Source organism: Syngnathus floridae, chromosome 19, assembly GCF_059516105.1.
Source record: "Syngnathus floridae isolate MCC-2025c chromosome 19, RoL_Sflo_1.0, whole genome shotgun sequence".
Classification (NCBI taxonomy): domain Eukaryota; kingdom Metazoa; phylum Chordata; class Actinopteri; order Syngnathiformes; family Syngnathidae; genus Syngnathus; species Syngnathus floridae.
In genome coordinates this window covers 3,189,338-3,213,097 of record NC_142431.1, presented here as the reverse complement: position 1 = coordinate 3,213,097, position 23,760 = coordinate 3,189,338, and the positions used below count along the sequence as shown (strand labels likewise).

The 23,760-nt window shown below is 41.1% G+C and overlaps 4 protein-coding genes across 9 annotated transcripts in view; 2 read left to right on the top strand and 2 right to left on the bottom strand.

Moving 5' to 3' along the window:
* The first annotated feature begins 10 nt into the window (after window positions 1-10).
* On the top strand, window positions 11-1,276 carry grem1a (gremlin 1a, DAN family BMP antagonist). Its single transcript, XM_088361380.1, has 2 exons — window positions 11-112; window positions 194-1,276. Exon 2 carries the CDS (start codon window positions 202-204, stop codon window positions 736-738), a length of 537 nt encoding a protein of 178 aa, XP_088217506.1. The 5' UTR covers window positions 11-112; window positions 194-201; the 3' UTR covers window positions 739-1,276.
* On the bottom strand, window positions 1,213-9,369 carry fmn1 (formin 1). Of its 2 annotated transcripts, XM_088361371.1 has the most exons (17): window positions 7,512-9,355; window positions 7,226-7,334; window positions 6,413-6,474; window positions 5,627-6,228; window positions 5,367-5,505; window positions 5,010-5,097; window positions 4,889-4,950; window positions 4,735-4,823; window positions 4,532-4,661; window positions 4,236-4,382; window positions 4,091-4,150; window positions 3,908-4,028; window positions 2,366-2,458; window positions 1,762-1,813; window positions 1,535-1,684; window positions 1,390-1,471; window positions 1,213-1,276 (listed from the first exon to the last, which is right to left on the bottom strand). In XM_088361371.1, the coding sequence occupies exons 1-17, from the start codon at window positions 8,703-8,705 to the stop codon at window positions 1,232-1,234; spliced, it is 3,225 nt and encodes a 1,074-aa protein (XP_088217497.1). In that variant the 5' UTR covers window positions 8,706-9,355; the 3' UTR covers window positions 1,213-1,231. The 2 variants fall into 2 exon arrangements, with proteins under 2 accessions (XP_088217497.1, XP_088217496.1); XM_088361370.1 differs by having other exon boundaries at window positions 1,213-1,471; window positions 7,512-9,369.
* Window positions 9,370-11,067: 1,698 nt separating this feature from the next.
* On the bottom strand, window positions 11,068-13,560 carry LOC148381655 (uncharacterized). The gene is made up of 3 exons (XM_088361377.1): window positions 13,304-13,560; window positions 12,187-12,293; window positions 11,068-12,051 (listed from the first exon to the last, which is right to left on the bottom strand). The coding sequence occupies exon 3, from the start codon at window positions 11,968-11,970 to the stop codon at window positions 11,068-11,070; it is 903 nt and encodes a 300-aa protein (XP_088217503.1). The 5' UTR covers window positions 11,971-12,051; window positions 12,187-12,293; window positions 13,304-13,560.
* Window positions 13,275-23,760, top strand: part of ryr3 (ryanodine receptor 3) — a 42,141-nt gene continuing 31,655 nt past the window's right edge. For 3 of the 5 annotated variants that reach the window (XM_088361369.1, XM_088361367.1, XM_088361368.1), the window contains exons 1-8: window positions 13,275-13,474; window positions 17,618-17,737; window positions 18,675-18,779; window positions 21,649-21,723; window positions 21,825-21,903; window positions 22,117-22,229; window positions 23,228-23,327; window positions 23,663-23,756. In XM_088361369.1, coding sequence (XP_088217495.1) covers window positions 13,427-13,474; window positions 17,618-17,737; window positions 18,675-18,779; window positions 21,649-21,723; window positions 21,825-21,903; window positions 22,117-22,229; window positions 23,228-23,327; window positions 23,663-23,756 — 734 coding nt within the window. In that variant the 5' untranslated portion in view covers window positions 13,275-13,426. Of the gene's footprint in view, window positions 13,475-17,617; window positions 17,738-18,674; window positions 18,780-21,409; window positions 21,425-21,648; window positions 21,724-21,824; window positions 21,904-22,116; window positions 22,230-23,227; window positions 23,328-23,662; window positions 23,757-23,760 lie in introns of all 5 variants that reach the window. The other 2 variants (XM_088361365.1, XM_088361364.1) reach the window with 1 other exon arrangement.

Sequence of the window (23,760 nt, the reverse complement as noted above, 5' to 3'; positions counted from 1 at the left end):
ACTAGAAAGTTAGTTGATCATCATTCATGAAGCCCCACACAAGACACAAAAGGACACAACACGCCGAGCAAAGACGCCCGTGAACATTTTACCAGGAAAAACTAAGCAACAGGTAAAGTATAATATAAACTATTGCGATGGATGGATTTGCGCAACGTGTGCGTAATACCTGTGCGTAAATGTTTCCTTTCAGCTTCAACGATGAGAAGCCCGTGTTTGCTGACCTTCTCCACAGTTATCCTGTTGCTCAGCACATCGAGGAGTACGCATGCCGCCACTTTTCAAGGCACTCTCCCTCATCCAAACAAATCCAACCCAAACGAACCGGAGCGCTGCCTGCCAGCTCCAATCAGCGGATTCATTACGCGCGGGATGACCCCTGCAGTCATCACCGACGAGGTTTTGGAGTCCAGTCAGGAGGCGCTTCACGTCACGGAACGTCGTTACCTGCGTTTGGACTGGTGCAAAACGCAACCACTCAAGCAGACCATCCACGAAGAGGGATGCCTGAGCCGAACCATCATCAACCGCTTCTGCTATGGCCAATGTAATTCCTTCTACATCCCGCGACACGTTTACCAAGATGGAAACGCGTTCGAATCCTGTTCGGCGTGCATACCCAAAGCCTTCAGCACGGTCACGTACACGCTTTTCTGCCCCGGACAAACGCCCAATACCAGGAAGAAACGGGTCCAGCGCGTCAAGCAGTGCAGGTGTACCACAATAAACACGGATTAAACCTCACATGGAGCTTTTTTTTTTCTTCAAAAGGACGTTTTGCAAAAACTCTGGGCGTCTGTTGGCAAGACTGACAACCGGAATTGCTATTAAAACAAGAGGAACTTATTACAATATTGACATCTTTATTTTACTATCAATTAATGGAGCCCAATTTTCAAAAACGCCTTAATATGTGGCTTTGCTATTGCAATACTCCCAAGAAAGTGCAAAAAAACCCAATTAAAATTCAAAGAATTGACTTAATATTTATGTCTTGTTGCACACATAGCTGCATGAATATTAAGATACAGCAATATTATTTGATTTTTTTTTTCCTCTCAATGTTTAACGAATACAATATGATTCTGTGGTTTACACCCAAATCAATGTGCTTGGGACTTTTGGCTAGTCCACTCCTAAGATTTGGATGCATGGACAAACCGACTTCAGGACTTGAGAAGTTCCACTGTAGGCTATAATATAAAAAAAAAGCATCCTCTAAGTGCAAATCTTAAATTGGGGTCATGTTCGCTTCTTTCTGACGCAGTCGTTCTTTCTGTTGGGAATAAAACATCATATCAGTGGAAGGAAAGGAACGCTTTCTATAAATTCCATACGTTGCAAATTATATTTATTGAATCCATTGACTGAGACATGTGCCACACTTACCAAACTGTTTGGGATTATCATTTTGGTCTCCACTTTCTTCTCTGCTGTGATTCTCTTCACTGACTGCTGGGCCTCTTTTAATCTGCAGTAAAAAAAAAAAAAAAATCATATTCCCAAAACATTTCACTTCTGTGTATCTGCTTGCCTTTCTTTAGTGAAGTTCCGATTCTCCCGCTTCCATTTGGCCTTAAAGTCGGTGCAAAATTCAAACCACAGCATGAAGAAATGACTGGACGTCACCTCCTTTTCGCCTGCTTTGGGCTTCAGACCAAAGTACACACACAAGTCCTGGAAGCTGGGCAGCCAGACACAAATAAATATTAATACATCTACAATTCAACATATTTTTCATCTGGCCATTGTTTCTCTCACCTTTTTTGTGCCGTCGCCAACTGACAGGAAGCTCCAACATGTTCTTTACGTGCTGAAAAGAAATATTTTGTAAGCAAAGAAACACATTCCAAGGGTGGTTGTTCCATTTTCTATAACTCGGCTTTGGTACTTTTGCAGACATTCTCGAGATGTTTATTACACTTGGGATTTTGACTGAAAAAACATCTTGAAACATTTGTAATTTTTTTCAAGGGGGGGATTCAGAGCAGATGGAAATGTTTGTGATGTGCACAGAACATTGCAGGATTTGAAGAAATGGGATGAACGGTGTCAAAAATGGATTGATGGATGAGTTCAACATTTGCAAAGTGACATCTATGTGTGTTCTGCCATCTTAAAGCAAATCTAAAAAATAAAACCAAAATAATACAGCAAATTAGTCTACAGCAATTATTATTTGATGAATGTCAATATCTTGGAAAAACACTGCAGTTTTTTTTTTAATAAAGTGTCAAATCCCAACCACAGTTGAAAAATACTAGTTTTCTTTTCTACGAAGCAGGCCACTAGGCTAAATATTATAAACATCTCCAGCCTACAAGTGATTCACAGTTGTTTGGTTATGTAAAAATGAACCACTAACCACTGAGAAGAAACGTCTCCATTCGGTCTTTAAACGGCTGCAGATGTTCCTCAGGGGAGTCTGCGCAGACCTTCTGAATGTCCTTTTCACATCCTTTTCCAAACACACCAAAAACTTAGCATCAATGTAAACGATCAGAAGATTAATGAACATTATTTATCGACGTTTGACTTCATGCCCTCAAGTTGAGACAATAAAAAAGGAAGATGAGTTCTTCTGGGAAAGGGCTCATTAATCTTCAGTGATGAAAACGATGGATGTTGAGATGAAATGAGGTCACGTGAGGAGATGTCTTCCTAAGTTATGATGTTTTGCTTTTTTTTATGATCTCAATAAGCCTCAGAAAGTTGCGTTAACAGATGAAGAGCGCAGAGGAAACTACCTGAGCACGGAGAAGAGCTTATCAGCCCAACTTCCTCCTCAGATCTCACTTTGATTCTCATTGAGATGGCGACTTCTTCTTCCCCTGCATCCAATCAGTGGATCAGAGGAGCCAGTCTACACGGGCCAGTCATAATAGAGACTGCCCCCCTCCACCCTGACGCTTGATCAACATCACCCAGATAAGATTACAAAAGAATACTGTTTTCAATCGGGATTTGTGTAAACTGTGGAGTCCGCTATCGTTGTCTCCTTTGTGCGGTGACGCTTTCTTTCATTTGTGGCTTATATCTGAGAAGGGTTGTAGACCCTCACGTAAACAGAACTTTGTTTTTTTTTTTGATACCCAGCCCAAAGCAAAGCTAGGGAGAGTGAGGATGGCGCTTCAAACAGCCAGTACAATGAGAAGCCGCGATGGACCATGCAGATTGCGCCCGTTTGGCTTGATGGAAACGATACTCCAAAGTTGTGGTGAAAGGTAAAGAAAGCAATCTTCGGCACGCATCTCCGGGCCACACCGGAGCCCGGACCGATACAGCCGAGATGGTTACTAGTCCGTGTGGAGGCCCGGGTAGAGATGGTTCGGATATGAGTGGTCTGGAGATTGCATAAGTGGGGAAACTGCAGTCTACGTTGACTGGCGACAGGACTGGCGCACAAAGAACGGGAGATCTGATGGGCCCAAGGATTAGAAACTGGATCTTAAAGGCGCCAGGCCAGTATCAGCAGCAAGACTCCTGCTAGTCTCTGGATACAGACACGAAGCGTTTGCATCTCCAAGGATTTTTTTTTTTGCAAATGAGGAAAATACAAGCTTGTCTTTTGGCAATTAACAACCTCAGGCCTTTAAGTTTGAAGTATAAACATTTACAGAGGCCGGTGATGGGAAGCCATAATAAGAAGTGCATTGATTTTGGGGGTGTTGGAGGAAAAATGCTGCCAGACGGAGATTTAGTGACATGGGGAAACTCCGCAGTGATAGAGTTACACAGACGGGCTGAGCTTTTTTTTTTTTTAAAACAAAAACACACAACAAAACCACCGCCGATTCTTTTCTGCTCACGCAGTCTCATTTCTGTTTTGCGAGGAAACATTTGTAGGGGGTTATTCTTTTTTTTTTTAAGGATTTCCAAGAAAGGTCTCACAAGTGAAATGACATACCCAGGAGATCTCGTCCAATCCTTTTTAGCTCTCCATTGAGGTCCTCAAAATTAAGCTGCGCTGCCAGGAAGACATCTTGAGGTTCAGGAAGTGGAAATACACTTTTCTCTGTTCCTGCATTCTGGCAAATCAAAATTTGCATGAAAGCACAGACACATTTGGATTTATATATCTTTTGCTCACCTTGTCAAAATTGTGAAGGTAATATGACACAACATAGTCGACCAAACTCATGCGATTGTCCTAGTGGGAGAAAAAAATGGAGGATTCATCACATTATTTAAGAACATCCATTAGTTTCACTCAAATATTGAATCTATGTCAGTACCCTGCTCTTGACATCTTTGAGCTTTGGAAGAATCTCCAGACCGAAGCCATCAGCCTGACCTCTGACCCTGTTGCCGCCGTTCATGTAATTGCCCAACGCCAAGATGAGTCCCAGGACTTCCTTCACGCCATTTTTTTCCAGCAGAGTCTTCGTGTCAAAAGTTCAGTCAATGATACAAAATTCAGTGTGAGCACTTTGGGGGAAACAAAATGTCATAGCCTCGTACCAGTCAAATAGTTTCATGGGGACATGCATAAACTAAAATACATGCCCTTATAAGGATGTTTCCTCCATACCTTGCACACAGAAGCAATAACGTCAAGTTTGTGTTGAATGGACGCCATCCCATCGTTGAAGGCCGCCTTCAAAATGATGCAACGAGCTCGGCTTGCGAAGTCTGGAATCAGCGAGAGCTCATACAGGAACCTGCACAACACGGAAAACCATCGTGATATTATCCACACACAATTAATCGCACTTATGTTGTGTTTATACTGACTGCTCAGGTTTGTCCAAGAGTTTAACCTCCTCTTCCTTGGATGTGCTGTAATGTGTTTTGATTTTCTCCAGCTCGTCTGGCTGAGCTCTCTGGCGGCATTTACATTTTTACATTTAAATACACAATTAATAGTCTTGAGTAATACTGTACGTACATTTTCATAGAGCGCCTCAATGGTTTCAAGATCCACCACAGAGTTATCCACAGTTAAAACAGCTAGAGGAAATAAAATAAAAGTTACATAAGGTTCTTAAAGGTCAAACTTCCTGACTGACCTTGTTGGATATCTTTCATCTCTAGGTGGAGGCTTGATATGAGGATGCCCACAGCTTGAGAGCGCTTACCGTCCAGGAGCTTAATGATCTAACACACACAGACACACACACACACAGGAGCCGTGTTGCGTATATTTTGATGCATGGTTCTCGTTAAGATATATGAGAAAGAAGCAGTGTTTAGTCTGCCTCACAGGTCTGAGGTTCGGGGTCAAAACATGTAAAATCCACACAGGAAGGCTGGAGCCTCGATTGTAATCCTAAACATCAGGACTGTGAGGCACATGTGGTAAACAATAATCCGCCATGCCGCCTTCATAATGACATGTAAATCATATTTTCGTTCTTTTAAATTACCTTCCTGGCTTTTGCCTTCTCATAATTCTCTACCAGTGGTTTTCTCTTGAGTCGTGTGGTGGTTTTGGCAAAGAGATCTTCAAACTCAGCTGCATTCATGATATGCGGTTCTTCTAAAACATTCCACAGCGTGTTGTTCCTGAGAAAGAGACAAAAACAGTATTTACAGTATTTTTTTTTTTTCATTAACTGCTTTGTTTAAAAACAGTTTTATTTGTCTGTCTTTGATGATGTATTTGTTTTTCCACATGGACACATACTTGTCCTCAATCTGAATTCTGGTCCAGTACAGAGGCTTCATGGGACGTGAAGGCTCCACCACAGGTTTTCTGGAAGTTGCGGATAAACAGGTTGAAGATACATGTGACATGAATGGAGGGGGTGGAGGTGGTGGGGGAGCTGCGTTGGACAGAGATGGAGAAGGTGGTGGGGGCGGAGGTGGAGGTGGCGGGGGGGCTTTCGATGGTTCTTTGTGGGTCGACAGTTGTGGTGGAGGTGGTGGTGGAGGGATAGCCTTGTTTGGTGCATGGTGTCCACCAGATTGATGGGCCATGCTCAAGGTGATGGATGTCAAGTCAAGTTTTTGCGGGTTCATCCTCTGCTGAGTTTGGATGCAGTCTCTACTCTTCTTGTCATCACATTTGATGAAAGACTCTCTGTCAGTTTGGATGCAGACAGTGCGAAAGGCTTTGTGTGGAGATTTATCGTCTCGCGTGGACACGGCTACGTCTCTGAGCTCGCCACGTCTGAGAGTGTTGGGCTGGGAGAGCTTGGTCTGCAGCTCAGCCAGGGTGCGCTCCAGACGGGATACCGTGACCTCGTTTTGTAAAATCAGTTTAGAAAGTTCCCGGCTGAAGACCTCCTGAAATATCGTGAACAACAAAGATAATCATTCCATCCTTTCATCAGTAGTTTTAACAAGTATGGTTTTAGAATGACAGAAAATCCAAAATCTGTGCCACTATAATTTTTTTTTTAAACCATGTCCCTAAATACAAATACAAGGGGAAAACATGCACACACAAAAAATTAGCCTTCATACTGACCTGTAAATTCTCTACTTCCTCTTTACATTCACGCTTCAGCTGCAGAACAGCTGCCTGGTGCTCTAAAAAAACCCACAAAATTGGAGTTATTGACTTTTTAAAAACGTTTTTAAAGTTCATTACAATCTCAATGACTGATAAATTGAAATTTTCATTCAGTATATCTAAAAGTTTATCTTTGTTTTTAACTTTTTAACTCTTGTAAACTGACCTTGAGTGACCTGAAAGGCGCTTCTAAATTAAATGTATTATTATTATTATTAAAAGCTGTACTGACAAGTTTTGACCGCTTGAGGGCAGCAGAGCAAGCATTGGAAAAGACCATGCGGTGGACCAGCAGAGAACTTGTGATGTGATGATCTGAATTGTAGTGCTGGATGACAAACTCCAATTTATGATCATATAGCATCACAGCGAGACTGCACAACTATCGGGAGGCTGATAAAAAATACTTGGAAAGCACATTAATTAGTATTTCCCCAATGCACTCTTTTTGTTTGCTGTGGACTCATGCAGGGCGGATTTATGTTGACCTTGAGGGAAGTGCAATATATGACCCCTATTATCCAAGATAGCAAACACTTGTCTGTCTGTATGCTTTAGAACTGCAGCATCTAAAGTCAATTGATTTTATTTCATTTTGACCTTTCAAGACAATCTAATAAGATGCAATATTTGGATGTTGTGTGCCGTGCTTATATCATAATAATGAAATGCCGAATTCTTTACATGTATGTTATTATATACTACATGCAGACAAATACACAAATTTGTTTTAACCGCTTGTTGTTTAAATTGTATTGTAAATTGTACCTGCTTCGGTATATTTGAGACCAACTTTCTCCTCTCGCGGTGGAGGCCAGACTGCTTGGAGACGTCCAGGAGTTCGTTCTTCTCCTTCTACTGGACTGCTTGATTCTGACTGGATGGATCAACAAAAAAAAAAATGGTAGATTGTTTGGGAAACACAATAATAAACCATAATATTGGAGTGATAGCTAGTACTTCTTTTGACTGTAAACACCGGGTGCTGCCAAAAAATAATTATTTTTGTATTTTAAATAGGCCAGCAAAAGTATGTATCAGAAACCCTTCATACTGTAGATGCAGCTTTGGAAGTCTTGAAGGAAGTTCTTTCAAAAAATGCTTTCAGCGCATCCTTTTCCGTCCAGGTCATCTTTCTGGCTGCGTCTCGGTTCTCTGTGGGTTCCTTCCTCAACGGCTTTGGTGTAAAAAAAGCTTTGAATGCATGGAAGGCTGCTTCTGCACCTGATACAGATGCTTTTGTGTCCTCCTTGGCTTTCAAGTCTCCCATCTGCAGATGTTGACCACTTTCAGTCATATTCCGTTGGGGTTCTGCTTGTTCTTGTGGAAGAAGTTCTGCTTTTTCCTCCATCTCATCAGGCCTTCTGTTAGGATTCATCAACAATGACATCTGATCCAGGAAGCTTCCTTGGATCTTTGGTTCTCCCTGCTCATCAGGGAGGTTTGTTGTCTTCACGCCTTCATTTAAAGGTTGGATTTGAGCCAAAGTGTCGTGCCCGGGTCTGACCACGTTCTTTCTCAGCACCCTAAGACCACTAAAGAGGACAGGGAGCTGGATGGGCTTGTCTATGAGGGAGCCTTGGGAGAGGTTTCCAGGTGAAGGGCTATTTTGTGAAGATATGACAGCATGTGGTGAGCAGTCTGAGGACGGTTGACTGGTTTGCTCCTTTTGCTCAAATGTTGGGCCCACTTTCAACTCGACCTCCTCTTCAGCAGACTGTTCTATCCGAGTCACGGTAATCAAGACCCGTTTGGAATTGGGAACGCTAGCAGCTTCGTCACTTTCAGTATCATTCAAATTTGTGAATTCCTTGTGAGTGCATATCATTTGCATATCTTCACGGCCTCTGGGATCTTCTGCAATCTGTTCCTCACATTTACAATCTATATTTGGACATTTTGTGGTTGTCAAACAATGAACATTTTCAAATTGTCCATCCACAGAGGAGATATTTTCGGGGTTTACGTCAATAAGTTGTTCTGGGTTTATTAAATCATGAACTTTTTCTCCTATATTAAATTGATCTTTTTTCTCCTCTGTTGAGTTACTTCCTGATTCGCCATCAAGGTCGTAGGTCATCTGTTCTTCTCTTCCCGCAAAATACATAACATACGGTAAAGGGTCATCGCTGTCCTCCGTTGAATTTGCCTTAAAAGCCATATTGGTCTTTTTTTTCAGTTTTATTCTCAGATGGTGGTCAACTGGGATGGCCCTAAAAAATGTGAGGATGGGGGACTGCAGTTCCATTTGCAAAAGGAAGTTAAAAAGTCAGAGAAGATCAATTTTCCGTTCCAGGAAGATACAACCAATCCTGATCCGTTGACAGACATGAGAGGAAAACCATATCCATAACTTTCCCTCATGTCAAACGGGAGCATTCATTTTCTTCACCTAAAAATGGAAACAGATGTTTATCGCACAGGGCTGCCTGCTGTCAAATCCACTCGGTCAAAGTCTCCATATCCTTAAACCTGACGTGGCATGTTGAAGTTCTTCCTCGCTGACCTCCTGTAAACTTCCATCATGTTGGCCCTCATCCCAGTAGAATCCTATTATTACCGGAGGCAGATGGAAACCTGCGTCGTCTCTCCTGACGGCCGTTTAACACGGCACCCTGATGCAAGTCGGAGAAAGCCACAAGGAACAGATGGAAGGAGGCCACACCTACTGTTGCAGGAAGCTAAACAGGACTGCCACGGATGGTGTAACACGCCCATCAGAAGGTTAATCTGCTCATTCGGATCAAACACAACTTCTCAAAAGTTAAGAATGGGCTCTAATAAATTTGCAGTCTGAAGAAAGGGATAGCAAATATATTTTAAACATCACCTTAACTTCTTTAACAAACAGGTTTTGTTTTATTGTCACTTGTCAGGTTCCACCCATGTTTGCTCATAATTTGATGTTATAGCCAGCAGGCGAGAGACGGAAGCAACCATCAATATTGTTACATCCTACGTGGCGGCCGGACGTTGTTGTCGTCTTAAATTGCTCGAGGAAATAAAAGTCCCGCAGTGGGACATTGTGGTTTCCAAGCAAGGTATGTTTATGTAAGAGGGGTGAATGCAGATAATCCCATGGAATAGTTTAGAATGTTTGAGCAAACATGTGGGCGGGACTATTTTGCACCCATCATTAAGCAACACTGACATGTGTACATAATGATTTAAGTTACACTTAAATGGATGGCCAAATATTTTATAGGACTTATTGAAACAATAGAATTATTTAAAATAATATATATATATTTTTTAAATTTACCTGAATACTTAAAAACCTTTTAAAAAGTTCTCAAAATAGATTGTTAAAAAAAAATTTAATATAATTTTTTAAAATTGTTATTGAAACAGAATTATTTAAAATAATAATTATTTTTTTTTAATTTACCTGAATACATAAAAACCTTTTAAAAAATTCTCTAGTTTGATATTTTTTTAATATTACATAAACACTTTTAATAAAGTATTTTTTAATATAATTTTTTAAAATTGTATTTGTTTTTTTAGACTAAATTGTGAACACAATAACTAATCTACGTGCACACAATAAAAAAAATCGCTTTAATGTTTAGAGACCTAATAATCCCTACACGCTTGAATTACATACTCTGTTATGTAAGCACAAGGAACACAAACTTTCTTTGTTGTCATTCGAGGCCGTTTCCTGCACGTAAACGCTGGCGACCCGTGATGGAGCAGCATGTTTAGACACTGTTATGGTGATTCCGTTTTAACGAGGACTTTCATCTCAATGCTTATTGCTATTAAGTGTTACGAGAAGGCATTTTTTAAAATGAGACAGGTTCAGGGCCATATCATTTATACAACCCATTAAATCAAGTGACCAAAAATAAAATCCTCTCAACATTACGATCACCATTGTTCTTTGCCTGGAATTTAGTGGAGCTTGAAAGATCTTTGACCTTCAGATCTTTGAACATGAGCAGGATCACATGATTTTTTTTTTCTCCTGCCCTCACCACATGAATTATGCCAAGGCTTGATCAAGCTCATCATTCTACTCACCCTAAGTTCTAAGAACACGGGAGTGGGTGTCCTACTGATATCATCTTCGGGGTCAGTGATGCGGAGGAAGTCAATGAGCTTGGGTCGGTAGGGATGAGAGAACGACAGAGACTCCATCTCCTGTTGCCAGAACTCTTCCTGGTTCTGCAGATCTTCATCTGGAGAAGACAGGCGGCATCACAAACACAGAAAGAACAATACGCTGTTGCTAATCATTTTGCCATCATGTATTTAATGTGTCCCTCTCAAATTCTGCCTGGCAACAGCTTACTGTAATGGCTTTTCTGGTAAACCTCACTACTAATATAATATGCAACTTTTCCTTCAAAATATTTGCCCATTGAATGACAAAAAAAATGGAGACCTGCTGTTAGACAAATACATCAGGCAAAGCTAAGGCTTAAGTTGATCTTAAATCAAACAGTGGAAATTTTCAGTGACACCATATTGCCACCTTGAGGCCATAAAGTTCATATTTACTAAAATATTCTTTGCAGTTAATTGTAAGACTTGTTATATCTCGCCAAGATTCATGGAGTGTATTTAAAACCTAATAAAAACATGGATAAAATGCAATAATTAAATTACTGCATTAGCACGATGTGCAAAACTAATAGTGTAATACCGAAAGTGGCCATCTGTCTGCTTTTACCTGAGGACAGCGGGTCATCTTGAGCGATGTCACATTCCCCGAGGCATCTGCGTGTCTGCGTCACCTCTCTCCATCTGTGATTGGTCCGATGGAAGCTCTCCTTTTCACTCCAGCTGTCCTTGCCTGATCTCCTCCACGTTGTGGGTTGGTCACAGATGTCTTCTTTGTTTTCTCCCTCCGTCCTGAGGGTTTGGTGAAGACTCTCACTCAACTCCTCACTGGAGTTGACCAGCCGAGGGCTGTCATACTCGTGGATTTGGAGGTGATGCAAAGTCTCATCATCCATACGTCTTCCTTCCATTGAATGAGAATCAGCTCTTGGAATCTTTTTGCTCCAGTTTGAACTGGTGAGACTCCCTTCCAACTCTTCAATCTTTCTCATCACATGTGCTGCAGCAGTTCCTATGATTCTGTGAAGATCTTCACTCTCAGCTTCTGAATCAAAAATGTTGTCATATTCAGAGAGGTCTGTCTCGGAGAAAGACAGACTACCAGTGGAAACAAACCGGCCTGCTCTGCTCTTCTGGATCCTGGTGGATTTTGGAAAACTATCGACATATATCGTCCTCATGCTTTGTTGGTTGCTCATGTTCTGGTAGTGCCAACAGAGCAACTCTCCCAGCCGCACGGACGAGTTGGGCAACCTGAATTCATCCGCATGACCGAGTTTGGCTATCTCCACGTGATCCTCCTTTGTGTCAAAGTCATTTAGTTCAGGTTGGTGGTCTTGAGGTTCATCACAGTGGGAAGCCAGACTTCTGCCGAGGGATGATCTCGCAGCGCTCATGTCATTGATGGTGATGTAGAGCCGCAAAGACGCGTTGGTGCCCTTCATAATTTGATTTAAAAGTCACAGGCTAGAAAAAAAAAAGTGGTGGTTCCTTTAAATCAGCAATGCTGCACTTGAGTTGAGAACCTGGTAGGAGAGAGCAGAACTTCAATTCACCCTCGCTTTGATTTTATTCTATTGTTTACAAAAAAATATTTAAAATGATAGCACTACTCTGTCATTTTAAGCAAATAGCTACAAACGTAGTATTAATACACATACCTGTATTTTTTTTAGCAGTTATCGTTCACTTGCAGCAACCAACTGGCAAGAGTCAAGAAGAACTTTTCTCCCTCAGTCACTGCTGTCTGGTGATATTTGGATACTTCCTATTGGCTCAACATATGGAAACAGACAAGTTGAGTAAGGATTTGCAGAAATCTTATCTAATCCGATTAAAAGATATAAGAAAGCCATTTCAGACATTCTGACACTGCTTCAAAATATGGATATGTAAAAGTTGCCTGTTTTTTTTTTCTTTTTGGTTGTCCAGCATGCCTTAATAACATGACTGACACTATTTAGGTCATCTGTTGTCTGATAGATTACACACATTAAAAAAAAATAAAAAATGAAATGCACAGGCAAAGGAGATTTTACCGTCTAAAATCAAGTGCACAGTGCTAAATGTAGCTTATATAACTTTTATGATCTCACAGAGGATTGATTATAAACATCACAAAAAAAAAACTTAAATTGGCTTTGATTCCCATAATCAAAGACATGAAAGAAATTCGACCCTACAGATGGAATGATCCATTAAAAATACATTTTCAAATAAATCTGCCACCAGCTATTCATTTAGATGCAGGGGCTGAGCTTTGTGGTACTTCAAATATATTTGGAAACAAGTCTGAATTCACGTTAGGGATTTCACTTTATTTTTTTATAGATTACATTTAGATAAATTTAGGTCAAATCTTTGCAAGAAGTGCATCTAATTTTGTTCCAAACCGTGCACTTACAGAGTCATAATATTTGTATTTTGATTTGGTACTAATGCTATATATTCATGAGACATAATAATAATAATAATAATAATAATAATGATGAGAGCTAGACATAAGAGCGTCCTATCATGTTTCCACAACTATGGAACTGCACAATTAAGACATAAAGGTGCTTCCCTCAATTTGTTTATAATTTGTTTTAGAGTCAACAGTAACGCCACCAAAAATATTTATGACCAATAAATCCAAGTTGGATTGTTGCTGGTCCAGCACTGCTGATGCTGCTGAGGAGGAAGATGATGATGAGGAGGAGAGATGGAGTGAGGAAGGAGGAGGAGGAGGAGGAGAGAGGGAGTCAAGGAAGGCGGGGGTCCTCGCGGGGAGTTTACCGGCAGGTCTTCCCTATATGGCTTTGGACGAGTTCCATGCTAATAACGGCTTGAGGAGCGCAGCGTCGCGTTTCTCGCTGACAGTCAGCGGTGGCTTCCATCGAGTGAGGCTCTTTCGCAGCCATGGCCGAGGGCGGGGAAGGGGAGGACGAGATCCAGTTCTTGAGAACTGTAAGAATTTGTGATTATTCGTTTTGCTTTTGCATGCATAATGGTGTTTTGGGGAAGATTTAATTGTGCACGATACGCCGGCCGCTGTGCCCGTTCACTTGGACTCTACGAGGGGAATGTCAATGAGGTTCCGGTATGCAAGTGCAACAAGGGGGGACTTAAACCCACCTTTGGATATCCTCTCTTTTATACGCCCAATATTTTTTTTAATCTTTATTATTTTTGACAACAACTATATTCGAGTCCTTATTTGCGCCCTGGAAATAGTTGAAACAAGTTGCGCACACGGATTGCGCACGCAAATCGAGACTGGATGTTTGACGCAGATTGCTTTAGGGGGTCCCAACTGTGTGCAGGAGTTATGATATATTTATAAATGATATGCATTTCGGGGTTCTCCCCTTTTGCCATTATTATTATCGTGTTGTTGCATGAAAAGAACTCATGCTTCGATATGGATGCCGGGAGTGTGAGCTTCCCTTGGAGGCGCATGTGAGACGACATGAATGCAAGTGCAATTAACCTTTGAATTCAAAATGGGATGGTTATTCTAGTTATTCAATAGAAATCTGCCTCTCTGGTATTCAGCCATGACAGAGGTTGTTAGCGCAGTCACTGCTGCAACCTGTTTCCATTGTTAGAACTGTAAACACAGAACTGATTTAAAATGAGACATCCATGACACAAAAGAAAAAAGCTGAGCTGCAATGTGTTTGTTTACGTTTCTTTACGTGTGGGTGGAGCATGAGCTGGTTTTTCCCCCTTATCTAATTTGTTGTATGTAAGAAACTCCATCATATAATTTAATTGTCCCTGCATCTGGTCATTAACATTTATTGTTTTGGGAAAATTGTATTTTGGGACCTTGAAAATCTCCATTAAATTACAAATTCATATCTAGCCCACCTCTACCACTAACTAATGCAGTCTTAAAATTATAATTAATATTTGTCAGAAAAACACTTCGAGGACATAAATATCAAACAACGAAACAAAAACAATAACTTAAGACACTAACTAGCATATTGCATGCCGTTGTAGCCTCAAAAGGTCGTTCTCATGTCTCAAACTTATTGGACAAGTAACCTTTATGAATCGATTTGGAATTATTGTCAATCAACATATTAGCTGTTATTTACTGTTTACTTATTCTATTTGTGTGTTGTTAGAAATCATCAGCTTCCTTAAATGTGTTTTTGTTCATTTATCAGTGACAGGCAATGCTATATATAAACATATATATATATGCTACTATAATTATTCACATCTAATGACATCTACAAAGGTGTGAACGCGTTGTCACTCTATAAAACCCATAAGTAAATATATACTGAATGTGCGTGTTAATGCGGGGGCTTGACTTGCGAACGCTCAGTGCCAGGAGAGGGACTCTTAACAACTCCTAAGCCTCGCGATGCCAGCGATGTGCTGACCCGTGTCACAGTGGCATCTGAGTCATCCGATGACAACAGCAAAAAAAAAAAAAGAAAAAAAAAGGGCGTGAGCCTTGTTATCAAGCCTCAGCGATGAGAGAAACAAAGAGCAAAAAAATCACCTGCTTTGATTTCTCCATATTTAGTAAGGCTAAGTAAGGGAAGATTCTGATCTGAATCAAACAGGTAGGATTTCATGTGAATCCAACTGTTCGGACTTTAATAGCGACAGAATGTTCACCGCCTATCATTTACACATGCTGGTGGGTGGTGTGAATTTCATCGTGAGTGTTTGGGGAAGGCCACATCGCTAAATCACACGCTTCTTTTATACAGACGATGCAGTATTGCCGCATAGGCTGATTATTAATGAACAAGTATTTGTAATAAATATATGACAGCAGTGCCGACTCACACCTGTGTCCTATTTAACACCTTTTCTTCTGTTGCCACCAGCTTCCGACATACACACTTTGGTATCTAGGAAAATGTGGCTATGGATTTATTGATCGAAATGCTTTTGACCTTTGCTGCACATCAGCCTCGGTGGTATTGCGTTTACATAAATGCCCATCATTTCAGTGTCAGCGTTGCATTATGATAATGATATGTTAATGTATCCAAAGTACACTATGGACTCATTTCAGACTGGAAATGAGGGCTTCATAATCATTTTGATTTTAGAATAGCTTGCCCGAGGGATTAGTAGACCAGGCTGGACACCTGCCACTAGGTTGGCACGAATTCTTGCTGCAAACTTAAAGCCCATCTTTGTAATACAGTGATTTTAATTCATCCCATGAACAAGGTTGAAACACAATGCCAAATACATTTTTCCAAATTAGTTTTAAGCCACTGGGATGAATACAAATCAACAGCCTGCATTTCATAGTGGACACGGAGAGCATCACTACATGTGTTTGCTTTAAATGTCCATTAAACTCATCCAGTTTCACATTCTTTACAGATCCGTCTGATTTATGCACTTGTCTTGACTTGCACTTGTGTGCCAGCTTCCTCTCTCACACAACAGAAACTTCTATTTAGCTCTGCTCTGGATTCTCATGCTCAGCGCGTCTGCGAAATAGCTGCTATAAAGCCATATGCATGCTAACCAAGGCTGGAAATTTCCAATTTGTTACAGGAGCAGCATATAAATGTCTGCAATGGTTGTTATGCAGAGCTGCATGGAGACTACTTGCTTGACTTGTGAAGCTTATTTCATTTTTTTTAAACCGTAGCTAAAATCCACATGGTGGATTATTGATTTGGAACAAGGAGGTCGTGATAACTATCAAATTGTTTCCTGACAGTGAATTTATGAAATAGGATTAAAAGATAAGCCCTGTGATATTTATTTTTGATCAAATATCTTTCATATTTTTTCTCCCATTTCATGACGTGAACACAATATATCATAAATAATCGGAGGCTGTCTGATAGGATACACACGTCCAGTTGTTAGCGCAACGTTGACATTGCAACACCTTCTCGAATCAGGATGCTCTGCTCTCCATCTCATTAGCATATCTTCATTAAATAACCTACACTTCTGACAGCTAAAAAAAAAAATAATCACGCCTGGCTGTCAATTCTGAGGCACGCGTCATTTTAAATGAAGTGATTAGCCGGTGTTGACGAACGTTTTCATGTTGATCGGTAGTGAGCAGGCGCAAAGTGGAAATAGCCGCGCTGACGGGTCGAGCGGAATCACCTTTTCTCAAGTTCACATGGGCAACGGCGGCGGCGGCTCAGTCGTGGGAGTTTATGGCACTTGTACACTTTGCGCAAGGGCGGCCGAGGTTATCGGGTTTCCTTGCCGGTCGGTGGAACCATGCTCTCACACACAAACGCACACCTGTCACTGTCTGTTAGGGCACACGGTTGTTTACGTGGTGAAGAAAAAGAAGCTAAGACTAATTAGAAGACTTCAAATGCAAAAAAAAAAAATGCAACACTAAGTTGTTAACACAAATCAAACTTCTGGTTAGATTTGAGTGTTGCTGCAGAGGTCAAGCTGGTGGATGACAAGGGGTCAAGTTCCTGCTCTGCTCTTGGCAGCTTGGTAGAGCTGCTACCTGACCCTCACTTACCTCCAAGACCCTAAACTTAGTCCTGATGCTGTTCTTCAGTGGTCTTGCAGATTGTCACGTCGCTGCTGCAAGGATCACTTTGCCTCAGATTTGTTAGATTCTCTGGACCAGCTCAAGTTAGGCCTAAAGAAGAAGGACGGTAACATTTATTGAGGATTGATGAAATATATATGTAACAGAACAAAACAAAACCAACTTTAACACATTTTTCTTACTGTAACCTTTTGTTAGGAAAAAAATAAATACATTTAATCGTAAAGCTAAAAATAATAATCTTTGTACATACGAGTCACGAATGATCATGCCAACTATTACCAGCATCTGATTCCCCACCTTCGGATGGGGCTTTTTAAATCTACTGAATTTTTATTACTTGTGCGTGGAGAAGTGGGCGCCATGGCAACCATCTACTCCCGACACACATGCACACGCTGACAAACACATGCAACATGGACACACAAATCAATACGTGGGTGCCTTTCATTGTCTGACAGATGTTGTTTAGTGAGATGCGTTTCGATGCTATTAAAAAAAAAGTCATTTTTGCAAATTTCCACCTTCAATCTTAATCATTCTTGTGCTGTTTTGTCAAAAAGACATTTCTCTTTTGCCGGCAGGATGACGAGGTGGTTCTTCAGAGTGTGGCCACCATTCAAAAAGAGCATCGCAAGTTTTGCCTGGCCGCCGAGGGACTTGGGAACCGCTTATGTTATCTGGAACCCACCTCTGAAGCTAAGGTGAGGAATTTAGCAAGCAGCTTCCAACAATATCCCAAAAAGAACATTCTGCACCTGTTTGATGCATTTTTTTTACGGGCATCATTTGGCTTAAAGATGCAGCAAACCTCGTGATTCGTGCCAGCCCAAGAAGGAACCAAAAGACACTGAGATGTTTCCGTCACTGTCACAGAGGACTACTTTATGACGTACTTACAGCTAATTACTTAAAGCAGATCTCCTGCTGGGAGGTTTCAAGTTAAAACACATTCCCTCAACTGCGACGGGGTCAGGTTCGGTACTCGGCGCCATCGGCTTGGCTCGGGCATAAGCGACAGTGTTTCATCGGGGGGGGGCTCATGTGCTGAACAAGTTCTTCATCATGTCCGGATGGGAAAGAGTGTGCGTTTTAATTAAAAATGTTTTGCCCTGAAAGAAAAAAAAAATCTGTCCGCCATTTACTGGAGCATTGAAGTGGAAGGCAACTTTGCTGGCAGGTTGAGTTCCGGAATTCAGTTTGAGAACATGAGCAGGGTCTCTGATGCAGCTTCTGACAAAAAAATGGTCCAAAAAAAAGATGTCAAAGTAGGCCTGACTAATTATTTTTTTTCGGGTGGGTGTGGGTGTTTACAAAATAATACTCTTAATATTTAAATGAGTTGGATGCTAGATTACTGTGTGATTTTTATTTAACAGAGCTCCCCACCTTGCTGGCAGCACACCAGGATGCCCGTCACTTTATTTATGAGGCCGATTCCTTGCTCTGCAGTTCTATTAATTACGCTTGGGCCCTCAGTGTTGTATCACTTAATTTAGTCAATGATTTGGCCGCCAGTGCACATTTGTGTTCATTCAATTCAGTTCAGTGTGACAGATGGAAAAAAAATACTTTTATATGATCAGATTCGATATGCTCTCAAAATCTTACCTACTTCTTCATCATCTCTCTTCCTCGCAGTATGTTCCTCCGGATCTGTGCATTTGTAACTTTGTGCTGGAGCAGTCGCTGTCGGTGCGAGCCCTGCAGGAGATGTTGGCGAACACCGGACAAAGCAGTGAGGGGGTGAGTAACGTCTCGTGTACGCGAAGATCCGGAAAAGCCGAATCGGTGGCAACTTGGAGTTATTTACCAGCTTGGATGACAAAACAGCTTTTACATCAAAGCGTTGGAAATGCAGAAAGCTTTTGAGGGCATCTGATGTAGGCCAGCTGTGATGCTGGCATAAAGTTGTCTTCATTAAAACTTTCAAATGTTACTTCAGTCTGCAAACTTTCCAGGATGAAACGTCAGATGTCGTGTCAGCACCACTTTGAAGTTTTCAATCAAAATCCCAGCTTATCAATTTCAATGTGAATAAACAACTGGTTTTGATTGACGGCCATATTATCGCTTTTATAGAGAGGGGAGGGGTGAGCAGGAGGAGGCCCTCAGGTTATAAAAGTGAAACGACGCATTATATGAAGCAATTCTCATTTCTGATTTCAAAAAGCCAATGATGGATGAATACTAAATTTCCCAAGATATAGCCGCTTTGCACTTTATTAATCCTCTGTAGAATGGTTTAAAACCAAGGACTGTCATTGAATTCCAAGGAATGCTGTCACTTTTCATTTTCCACACTACGTTCATATATATTGCAAAGAGATATCAAAAGTCACCGATAACGAAAGGCCATTTTGGGAATTATTAGCGAGCGCTCGGCAGCATCCGTTATCGCTGCTCTGAATTTATACAAAGGCTCTTTTCTTTGTCGGCTCCTGTCCAGCTCACTTGGCATGTTTATTAAGTCATCTATCGAGAAGACGAGATACTCAGAAGCGAGACGGGCTTCCTATTAAAGTCGTTTCTCTGGTGGGCTTCTTTGGTTTGTAAACCCGTCACATTCTCACAGTCCTTTTGCGTGCACAGTAGAGGTCAATGTCATCAAATTTGTGAATTCAGTGGAAGCTTTGTTGGGAATTCCAAAAGCTGGGCGAGAATTCTTCATCATACATGGAATACTGAAAACATGTGCAAAGTAGTACTGAAAAATGAAATACCGTTTCAGACATTTGTGCTTTCTGGCCTTCCTGACTTCTGGTTCTGGGACACCTCCAATTTTTTTCCATTTTTCCTATGGAGAAAAATAATAGGGGAGAAATACAGAAATAGAAATGTAATGATTTTCTGCAGGATTTGGTGCAGTAACCCTAACCTGAAAAGTGCTGCCTTAGGTTGGGTCTGGCCTCGAGTGAACTACAGGCTTATTTCTGTCTCCTGTGTTGCATTGTTATTAGCCGGACGTAGCTGGACACCTGCCTCGGTTGCTGGCAGCTTTTCTCTTTGGCAACAGAACACTGTGTTGGCTGCAGTACAAACTCGGGTAGTGAGGCTAATAAATCCCATTGCTTACTCCTTTCCCCAATTAGGCTCCATTTGTCTTTGTTGGTCATGCTTGATTGCCGTGCTCGCTGACAATGTTTCTGTTGGTATGTTACTCGACTGTCGATCCTGAAAGATGCGTAAATCCTTCGATTTTTTTTTTTTTTTGTCCATCTGCTCAGACCAACAAGCGAAAGGGAGTGATGTCTATTTCTAAGCATTGTAGTTTTGGCATGTGCCGCATTTAGTTTATAACCATTTGACAGTGAGATACTTAACAACGGCATTATGGAATTGTTTTGGCTTATTTACCTAAAAACTAAAGCTTATTTGTTTTTTGTTTTTATTGCGTGGGCTCTCCCTGGCTTGTAAATTAATGCACAGCCAGTCAGTCCAGAGACGATTAATTAGCTTGTCATAGATGTCTTGGAACTGTGACTTATTGCTCGAGGCAGAAAGATAGCCACCGAGGCTGCTGGAAAGTTTTGCAGTTCATTTTAGGCACGGCAGTTTTGTAATCATTTAATTACCGTATTTTCCGCACTATAAGGCGCACCGGATTATAAGGCGCACCTTCAATGAATGGCCCATTTTAATACTTTGTCCATATATAAGATATATACATTTGGCGCATGGGCTGGACTTTGGACACGCCTGCTGTAGTGGCTCAATATTGGTCCATATATAAGGCGCACCTGATTATAAGGCAGCTTTTGAGAAAATTGGAGGTTTTTAGGTGCGCCTTATAGTGCGGAAAATACGGTAAGTAAATAATGCTGTAGGAACGGGGCCTTTAGTGTTCAACTTTAGAAATGTGTTTCTTGAGAAACAATCATGAAGATGCAACTTACACCCCCCTCCTCCCCAAAAGCACATGGCCAGCCCAGACGGGTACCAAGTTGTTTAGGATACAGTACACCGAGAGGGTCAGCGAAGCAAAGGTCACCATTCTTGGCAATGTCAGCACATCAAGCCTGAAATACAGGCTGGCTTGCTGTGTACCATCGATCTCCTCCACTCTCCCAGCTGTTGTCCTGTTTTTTATTTTTTTTATGAAACCCTCAGAATTGGATTTGTCAAATATCTGTTTGCTGTCGTCTGTTTGGATTCCTTTTTATTGTCATCCCTAAAACAACTCCAGAAGCGTAAACACTACACAAGAGGACTGTTCATGTTAATGTCATCCAATATTGCTATTTTATTTCTAAACCACTTTAAAATGTCCACATGTGAGTCTATTCAGGCTCCTGTACAGAAAGGAAAACTGAACACTAATTAAAATTCAGGCTGTTTTACAGTATCTTCTTTTTTTCCTCCCCTTATGCCACTAGAGGTTGATTAAAAAGGTAAGCAGAAATTAAATTAATTAACCTCAGTGGTGATGGAAGAAATCTTTTTAATTCTTTTTTTTCCGGTCAATTTTGCTATGTTGCATTTGTTGTAGGGTGAATTTGCTCTTGTTGGTTGTACTTTTATTTCTTCATGTTTTGCCACAAATGGAAGTCCTGCAACAAGCATAATTGTATTTAGAGGTTTGAAAGAATAGGATGTTTTAAATTTTAATTAACAGGCGGGTCAAGGAGGCGGACATCGGACCTTGCTTTATGGCCACGCCATCCTCCTGCGCCACTCCTTCAGTGGCATGGTGAGTAGAAACTAAAAAATTAATATCTTCAATATAGTGGTTGTATTGTAATATATCAAATATTTTTGGCTGATTTTCTTTCTTTAAATATTTTGTTCTAGTACCTGACCTGTTTGAAGACATCACGTTCTCTGACAGACAAGTTGTCATTCGACGTGGGGCTACAACAAGAATCCACAGGTACAACCCGACCTCGGAACTTTCTCTTTGACCTTAACGGCAACCTTGACACAATATATCAACAGAAGTGCTTCCTCATATGATGGTTATTTTTAAACCCTGCCTCGAATAGACAGCCACCCAAACGTTGGCCAGCAGGTCGTCTCATTTATCAGCTGTCGTACATTCCAGCACCTCGTAATTGCTAATATGGGCGCTTGTTTGTATGAACAGGAGAGGCCTGTTGGTGGACCATCCACCCGGCCTCCAAGCAGAGATCCGAAGGAGAGAAAGTCCGCATCGGAGACGACCTGATTCTTGTCAGCGTGTCAACAGAAAGATACTTGGTCAGTTGAGCCACTCTCCGTCGTCATCTTATTGCAGCTGCTTTGCTTTTATTTTTCACCTCAACTAAAAATTGATTCCCCCGTGGATGTGGAGGTGAAGCTGGAGCTTTGCTTCACTGTCACTGTCAAACTACACAAGTAACGGGTGACAAGAACAACGCAGGGGGAGCTTTATACCTGCTTATCTGAAATAGAAATCACATTTCCTTTTAATGTTTTTCTGTACGACTATACCGCACAACTCAATTTATAGCCTAGATAAACAAAATCGGAAGAAAGGCAAACGTCGAGAAAAAAACGTTACAGGCGGAAGATAAATAGCCAAAAAAATGCGGAGTGGAGACTTGGCAAGCAGACCAAAATCGAGCAGTTGTAGCCATTTAACAGGCAAATTTGTTTTTAATGCAAAGCTGGCAAATGTCCAGACTTGCTTCCCCTCCGCTGGGAAATCTCCAGCGGATTTAGCTCGAGTGTTTCTTTTGAGGAATGGGGCACTTAAGCAATTCAAAGCAAAAGTAATGAGAACGTCGTTACTGTTGGTGACCACACAAGTCGACGTGAGGTTTTGTATCCTAAGAAAAAAAATTGTTTCCTATGCTTCAAGGTCATTCATTAATGTTGGATTCATAAAGCTTGTCACTAAACATTTTGGGGCATGTCGTGAGATGGAAGTCGTTGCTCAGCATGTTCACCTTTTGTTGAGCATCCACAAACTTGTAAATCTTGCCCGGAGGGAGGCTGGGACAACTCCATGAGCGAGTTCTTTAGATATTGCTACTCAGGGAAGCGCTGATGATGCAGCGCTGCTTTTTAGCCAGCGGCCATTTCATTCTGTTTGGCAGCAGAGGTTGCTTTAATAACTTTGCAAATCCCAGCAATGGGAGTTCACCGTTCCTCTGATGGCTATTTGGAAATTCTTTGTGCTTGCCTGAGTTTCCTGACTGTCACTATTTTACTGGACTGCTGGGTCATTGTGTCTAAAACATTTTTTTGTGCAGCACCTCTCCATCTCTAATAGCAACATCCAGGTGGATGCATCCTTCATGCAAACCCTGTGGAACGTCCAACCCACCTGCTCCTCAAGCAACATGGCTGTCGGCAAGTTTTATATCATCATACTGTTTAATGATTCAAACATTGGCCTGATTTATAATATGAATATCCGCATTACATGTTCCATCTAAAAATTTAATTTAGAAAACTTTTTTTTTTAAATCCAGATTTAACCAATTTCTCAAATGTTTACAAATGAATTAAAAATAAAACAATTAATCACTTGTATAATATTATTCACAGATTTTACTCAATATTTCCTCGATGGATTTTTGGCACTTTTTATTATTAATACATTTGCAAAAAATTAAAAACGTATCTTAATGTTGTGTGTAAAATTTTGAGGGAAACAGCTGACTTTTTTTAATCAAATTTGTTAGGGTATTTGGTTGGTGGTCATGTGATGCGTCTTTGTCGTGGCCACGATGAGAACTTGACCATCCCTGGAGCAGAAAGGAGCGATGAGGAGCAGAGGTAT

Bases quoted from the DNA above. Each gene is read 5' to 3' on its own strand.
- grem1a (XM_088361380.1), top strand. From the start codon at position 202: ATGAGAAGCCCGTGTTTGCTGACCTTCTCCACAGTTATCCTGTTGCTC.
- fmn1 (XM_088361370.1), bottom strand. From the start codon at position 8,705: ATGGAACTGCAGTCCCCCATCCTCACATTTTTTAGGGCCATCCCAGTT. The intron at 4,383-4,531 runs GTATGGAGGAAA...TTTGACACGAAG, and splicing joins TTATTGCTTCTGTGTGCAAG to ACTCTGCTGGAAAAAAATGG. The intron at 2,459-3,907 runs GTATGTCATTTC...TGTTTGGAAAAG, and splicing joins GATTGGACGAGATCTCCTGG to GATGTGAAAAGGACATTCAG.
- LOC148381655 (XM_088361377.1), bottom strand. From the start codon at position 11,970: ATGAAGGGCACCAACGCGTCTTTGCGGCTCTACATCACCATCAATGAC.